Consider the following 7,178-nt stretch of genomic DNA (forward strand, 5'->3'; position numbering starts at 1 on the left):
TGATTCTGAATTTAAAAAGTGTCAGTGTTAAATCCAATGCAAGTCAGGCCTGACTGTTTTTTGTTGCCAGTTTAAAAAAAGGCACAATTTACTCATGAAATGCAATTTTGTCAGCATGTACAAGACGCAGCTTTTCTGAAATATTACCTTATTGGACTTTTATCCTTTTTATGTGGGCTTCTGCTTCGGGAGCGCCTTCGACTTTGGAATTGGAAGAAAACACAAGAAATAAGTTAGGACTTTGAGCAAAGTACAAATGCCACTTTAATTTCACTCTACGTTTTCTTAAATGAAATACGTGTTGTAGCAAATCATGTATTGGTAAGATTCCAAGCACAAGCGCTAACTGGAAAGGGATCAATATACTGGCAGGGAGATCTGCTTGTTCTATTTCAGGGGCCTTTAAACTAGTCAGGGTGGGGGTGTAGAGGGTTCCTAAAAGAGCAGTGAAAATATAAAGGCAGATGAGGATGGTTCTGAACGAAAAAACAAGTTAACTAGAAAGGACAGATAACAGCAAGTCAGAGAACGAGGTAACTTTGAAGAATTAAACAGCATTTATTTATACTGATGAACTCAGGGCATAAATGGGAACATGAGACAGGGACATAGCTTTTACAGAAACTTAGCTGAGGGAAGGTAAGCTCAATGCTCTGGATTTTAGATGCTATAGGAAGGATAAAAAGGAAGGCATGAGAGAAGAGGTAGTGTTTTTGATTAAGGAAAACATTACTACTGTACTAAGAGGATATCTGAGGGATTGCCCAGTGAAGCCATATGGATAGAACGTAGAAATGGGAAAGGGATGATCACCTTGATGGAATTATACTATAAACCTCCTAATAATCAGAGGGAAATTGAGAAGCAAACATGTGGAGAGACCTCAGATATATGCAAGAATAAAAGGGTTGTAATAATAGGGGAATTTTAATTTTCTAAACATTGAACGGGACTCCCATAGTGTTATGGGCTTGGATGGTGAGCAACTTGCAAATTGTGTTCAAGATAATTTTCTTTATCAATATGTAAAAAAATGGGAAGTTAGGGAAGAAATTGCAGTGTCCCTAACAGAGATATTTGTACCATCTATAACCATGGGTGAGGTGCTGGAGATCTGGAGGGTGGCCAATGTCATGCCTTTACTTAAAGGATGTAAGTAGAAGCCTGGGAACTACAGACCTGCGAGGTTGACATTAGTGGTGGATATGTTGTTTGAGATGATTCTGAAAGTAGCAATTAAATGCATTTGGAGTGACAAGGAATGGTTAGGGATAGTCAGCATGGTTTTGTGCGAGGCAAATCATGTCTCAAACTTTGAGTTTCTTGAAGTAACCAAGAAGATTGCTAAGGATAGAGTGATAGATGCTGATTTACTTTAGTAAAGCTTTGACAAGATTTCACATGATAGACTAATTAGTGAAGTTAGATTACATGAGCTTCAGGATGAGCTGGCCAATTGGATACAAAACTGGCTTAACGGCAGGAGACTGTGGTGATGGAGGCATTTTTTTTTTGTTTGAGGCCCGTTACCAGCATTGTTTCACAGAGATCAGTACTGGGTCCACTTTTGTTGGTTGTTTATGTAAATGATTTATAGGAGAATAAAGGCGTGGTTAGTAAGCTTGCGGTTGATATCAAAACTGATGGTATAGTGGACACTGAAGGAGGTTATTTAAGATTACAAGGAGATATTGAGCAATTGGGTCAATGGGCTGAGGAGTAACAGATAAATGTTTAATTTGGATAAATGCAAGGTACTGCATTTTTGTTAGAACAAATACAGACAGAACGTCTACATTTAAAAATAGGGCCCCAGATAGTATTGTCAAACAGAGAGACCCAGGGGTTCAGGTATATATTCTTTGAAGTTTGGATAACAGACATCGTTAAGACAGCATTTAGCATGCTTGCTTTCATTGCTCAGACCATTGAGTATAGGAGTTGAGACATCGTGTTGAGGTTGTACAGGACGTTGTGGAGGCTTCTTCTGGAGTAATGTATTCAGTTCTGGTCAGTGTGTTACAGGAAGGATATTATTAAGCGGGGGGGGCTCAGAAAAGATTTAGCAGGATGCTGCTGGGAATGCAGGGTTTGAGGTTGAAAGAGAGACTGGATAGGCTTGGGCTTTTTTCACTGCAGCGTAGGAGGTTGAGGGCTGATCATATAGAGGATTATAAAATCGTAAAGCGTATAGATAAGATGCCTATTTCCCAGTGTAGGGAACCTCAAGACTAGGGGGCATATTTTTAAGGTGAGAGGAGAAAGACTTAAAAGGGGGCTACCTTTTTTTTAAACAAAGTTTGAGTGCTTTGTATGTGGAATGAACTGCCACAGGAAGTGATGGATGCAGGCACAGTTACATTGAAAAGGCATTTGGCTAAGTACTGAACAGGAATGGTTTGGAGGGATATGGGCCAAATGTAGGCAAGTGGGACTAGTTTGGTTTGCAACATGGTCAGCATGGATTAATTGGACCGAAAAGTCTGTTTCCATTCTGTATGAATCTATGATTATCTCTGAAAGCATTAGTTCAGATGTAACTATTTTATTGCAAAGGTTGGTTGAAAATTTACCACTCAAATCCTCTAGCTAAACCAGTACATTCAGGATGATGAACAACAGAAAGTCAACCTCTAATACAAATCATTTCCATAAACAACATGAGAGAAAATCTTCCAGCTATAACTACGCCTTGAAACCCAATATTTATTGCTGAAATGCATTAAACACTTCGATACACAGTATATCAAACAAAGATTGTATAACACACACAGAACCATACTTGAGAAAATGGAACACAAATTATAATTTCCTGAACAAGTCCAAAACTTATAACAAGTGAAAAGTCAGTTGGGAATTAACTAAGATTCACAAGAGGATAGGGTACAAACTAAGCAGCTAAATGACAGCAGCACTCACTATCAGCAAAGTGAGGAAGAGCTGGCAATTAAATGTGATGAAAAAATTCATAATAGAGAGCTACTGCCAGATTTTTTTTTAGGCACTGGATGAATGGATGAACAGTAGTGATTATTCCCACTCCTATACATTCCAATGTTGCCTGCTAGGTTCAGTTGAAATTTTCTGCAGGATCACTAAATTAAAGAAAATCAAAACAATCTTCAAATATGATCTTCAATCATCCACTAGATTCCGAAAAGGCCTTCACAGTTTTATTTAAATTTTTAAAAACAACACCACAGGGCTTCAATTTACAGCCTAATCATTGACGCCATCAGCAAGAGTTCCAAAAAGATCGGTGGGCATATTTCTAGAATGATACTTACACCGAGAGTTGTAAAAAAAAAGTATCAACCAGTTTGTCATTTTAAGGAGGGCTCCTGGCAAATACAATTTAATAACACACCTTATTTTGATACCGGGTTGCATGCCAATCTTCCCTCTGCTGCTGCTACCACTGCTGAATTTTGGACCAGAACTAGAATTAAAAGATGAGACAAAGCCAATTATAGCTACAAGACATATCAGCCACCTGGCTTTCAATAGGGCTGGGATGCATCAACAAGTCTTACATGTATTACAAATGACAGCTTGAATGTTAGTTTTATCTTAGTGGAAACACGCAATATAAAATCATCTTATAATGGATGCAAGACTAACTTTAGTCAACAGTTAAAGATTTGTCTCCCCATCTATTATTTGTGCTAAGGATCGACTGTCCAAATTCCATCCAAGACAAAGCTTTCAGATTTGCAATTTACCATAGACATGCACTTATTACTTCCAAAAGAAACTTAAATTACAAAGCAAGATAGAAGTTATTGTGGCTAATTACAAATAGAGTCCCAATTCAAAAGGATGCAGATGAAAATCATTCAAAAAGCAGTCAAAATACAATGAAGGGAAAAACACATACACAGGCCACTCTATAGAAAGTTATGGGGCACAATAAGCTATATGCATTTTAAGTTTTTTTGAAGAGTGTAGATTAGAAAGAGCTAAGCCTTAAGACTATGGTGCAAAATGACTAGTTTATTTTATGGATTCTAAAATAAGGCAAGATGGGAAAGGGGGATTAGAAACTACAGCTAATGTTCAGAGAACAAACCAAGCTACATAAGTTAGATTTAATGAACGTAAAGTTATATGGAGAGACGTCCCCAACAAACCCACCAGCAATGCAATCATCAAAATGGAGTTTAGAGTTGCTGGAAGAGATCAATTTAAACATAGTGGGGCAATTCAATGCTTATGAATGAATGAACACTCTGTTCTGACAGCCTATACATTATAAGAAAGCTATAAGTTATGCACAGCAGTTAATGAAATCCTTTTGAGAATATCCCACCACAAAACTTAATTCTTCCCTAACCACCCTTTTGGGTCAAAACAATTCCCATCTGCAGACCACTCAAATTATAATTAATGTATTTCAATGCCAGAAATTCATCACACCAATGTAAAATTGGGGAACATTTGACCTAGCTACTCATTACCTCAATGTCACAAATTATGCACTAAATTGAAGTACTTTCCTGTTTGAAGTAGTTTGGCAGACATTAGAAAAAATTTAAAGAATAAAATTTCATTCTAATAAGAACTACAATTAAATATGAAGACTGCCCCTAGATGGAAAGATCCTTAAACAGGCCTTCGTGGATGAGGTTCTCTGAAGGAAATTGTCCAAAAAAAAAGAGAGCAGAGGAAGAAGCATCTAAGAAGTCAATTTGCTGAAATTTTGGGAAACTTAACATTTCCAAGTCATTTAGGCACCATCAATAACTGTATTGCAATATGTCATCCATTATCAGAGCAAAAGAATAGAATGAGAAGCAGTATCAAATACCGATAATCAAAATGAACAAAAACAAAGCACTTTTAAAGTTGTGGTGGACGATGTTTGTGGCCAGATTCATGCCCATTTCAAAATGAACAAAACCACATGAAAGATCGCCAGGCCAACTTTGTGAAGCATATGCGCTAAAGTTAACTACCAACTATGATTGCTAATTAACATGACAATGGCACAACATACAGCACCCATTTTCACAAGCTCAAGGTTAAAAATAGCTATTTGTTTTGACTGGGGATAATTTTAGGGATTAGAAATAACACTACAGATACTTACATAAGTCTTTTCTCCAAACTAAGCAGGTAGAGATGGCAGAAAGAATTTACATGAGTACACAACTCAACTTCTAAATCATCAGCAATTCCACTGTTTTGACTGAGGTCAGTTTAAACTACTACTACTGCGCAAGCATAGATTATCCTCAACAGCCATCTTGTGGCTAGCTGTCAATTCTTGAGCAGAACTGCAGGTGCAATTAGAATGGAACAGTGTTTTTTCAGATTCTATTATGAAACCAGTTCTAAGAACAATCTTCAAGTGTCTCAGAAGTTTTAAAGAAAACCTTTACAAAATTGAAAACGTATACCATACCAGTACCATATCAGAACATCTGGATTAGAGGCTGCACCAAGAGCAGAGAAATAGATTAAAAATACCCCATACTTAACAGGTTGTTATCTCTTGCTCAACCTTGATTTTAACTCTCAAATTGCTAAATGTAAGTAATTCCCAATTAGCCGTCTTTTAGAGCTACTATGTTAATGCTGTGCAGACTGATGTAGGTCATTTTTTTCAGAGGAAGATTACATTTGTAAAAATTGCCACTAGTTTGATCAAAAATCACCTTGAACCATAATTAAAACTTTGCCCATGGCAAGCGACCATGAGGGAATGAAAGATGGCACCAAGATTTGTACCTATCAGAACTACCATTTTAGTATACTAGATTGCCATAAACTGAGCATGAGACTTTATTCAATGAGTTAATGGAACAGCAGGTAGAGATGGCTAGCAAGGAGTCAGGATAGACACAATTGTATTACATATTAACATAATCTGTGTAGGAAAATGAGTAACAGCAGCAGAAATTTCACCTCTGCCTGAGATCCGTTGAAATGTATTGTGGATGTTGCCCACTACAGTTAAGTTTTGATTCATATATTTTGGCCCTGTATTAACAAAAGGAATCAAAGTTCTAATTCATATAATATTAAAAAAACTAAAAAAATTAGAATATCAACAAAATGTATCCCACCAATAACTAACGTTGGCTAAAATACAGGCCTCAAACCAATTTAGGATCATCTACAAATTCATAATTTCTGAAGCAGTGGATGTAAATACATTGATACTCTTTTTAACCCACACAAACATTCCTCTCGTTAGAAATTATTTTTCAGTACATTTGGCAAACATTTCAGGTAAACTGAAAAATGATTCAGATTTCACAGAAAATGAAATCTATACAAAATATTTTAGAGAATGTACAAAAACCTGAAATAAAAACAGAAAATACTTTGAAATCACTCAGCAGGTCAGGTCAATAGGTTAACTAAGTTTCTCTATTCACAAATACTGAGTATTATCGGCATTTTCTGTTTTTGCTTCAGGTTTGAAAGAAAGAGTTAGGGAGTTCAATAAAAGGAAACATACAATGGGCTCCTATAGCGGCCTCTTTCTACTCTCCGGCGGTCCTTGCTTCGGCTACGACGATGTTCTCTACTCTTGCTGCTCTTTCTCTCCCTGCTCCTGCTTCTCCGCCTGTCTCGCTCTTTGCTGCGCCTGCGCTCTTTGCTTCTGCTTCTTTTCCTTTCTCGACTGTGACTGCGACTTCGGCTTTTCTTTTTCCTGAAGAAATACAAATGGTATCATGTGGCAATGCAAATCAACATCTACTGATTGCAGTAGTCTATGATGAATGATTCAAATTCAGTTAAATTACATGGGGTCAGCACGAAGATTTTTCATTGCACACTATTTAATTAACAGATTTGGCAGTGTGATTTTATTGCTAAACGATGTAATGCTAGTACACGTAATGCAAAACCAAAGCCGTGTAACAACAGATAATATTCATATATAGTGTTGAGTGGAAGAGAAACAGAGACAGAATAGACAGATTTCTTTAAAATGGCTAACGGAAGTTATGTCGAAAAGTGCATTCACGAAATGTATCAAAATATTTTCTGAACAGAAAAGATTTAGGAAAACTGAGCGTGCTTTGATAACCAAGGAGAAAAACAACTAAAAGCCAAGTATGTACTCAAAATAATGGCTTTTACATAAAAAAGATGAAATTATGAGAATGAGTCATATTTTAAATGTACAGTCCCTTGGCCATATCGCATCAAGGATACTGTATTCA

The 7,178-nt window shown here is 36.8% G+C and overlaps 1 protein-coding gene across 1 annotated transcript in view; it reads right to left on the bottom strand.

The window, feature by feature from the left end:
• The window catches only part of LOC122560287 (RNA-binding protein 39), a 33,940-nt gene extending 27,247 nt beyond the window's left edge, over positions 1-6,693 (bottom strand). Inside the window, exons 1-3 of the mRNA XM_043710837.1 lie at positions 6,467-6,693; positions 3,368-3,439; positions 148-201 (exon numbers count right to left, since the gene is read on the bottom strand). Coding sequence (XP_043566772.1) covers positions 148-201; positions 3,368-3,390 — 77 coding nt within the window. The 5' untranslated portion in view covers positions 3,391-3,439; positions 6,467-6,693. The remainder of the gene's footprint in view (positions 1-147; positions 202-3,367; positions 3,440-6,466) is intronic.
• Between the last annotated feature and the right edge of the window lie 485 nt (positions 6,694-7,178).

This window comes from Chiloscyllium plagiosum, chromosome 20 (assembly GCF_004010195.1).
Source record: "Chiloscyllium plagiosum isolate BGI_BamShark_2017 chromosome 20, ASM401019v2, whole genome shotgun sequence".
In the NCBI taxonomy this organism is placed as follows: Eukaryota; Metazoa; Chordata; class Chondrichthyes; order Orectolobiformes; family Hemiscylliidae; genus Chiloscyllium; species Chiloscyllium plagiosum.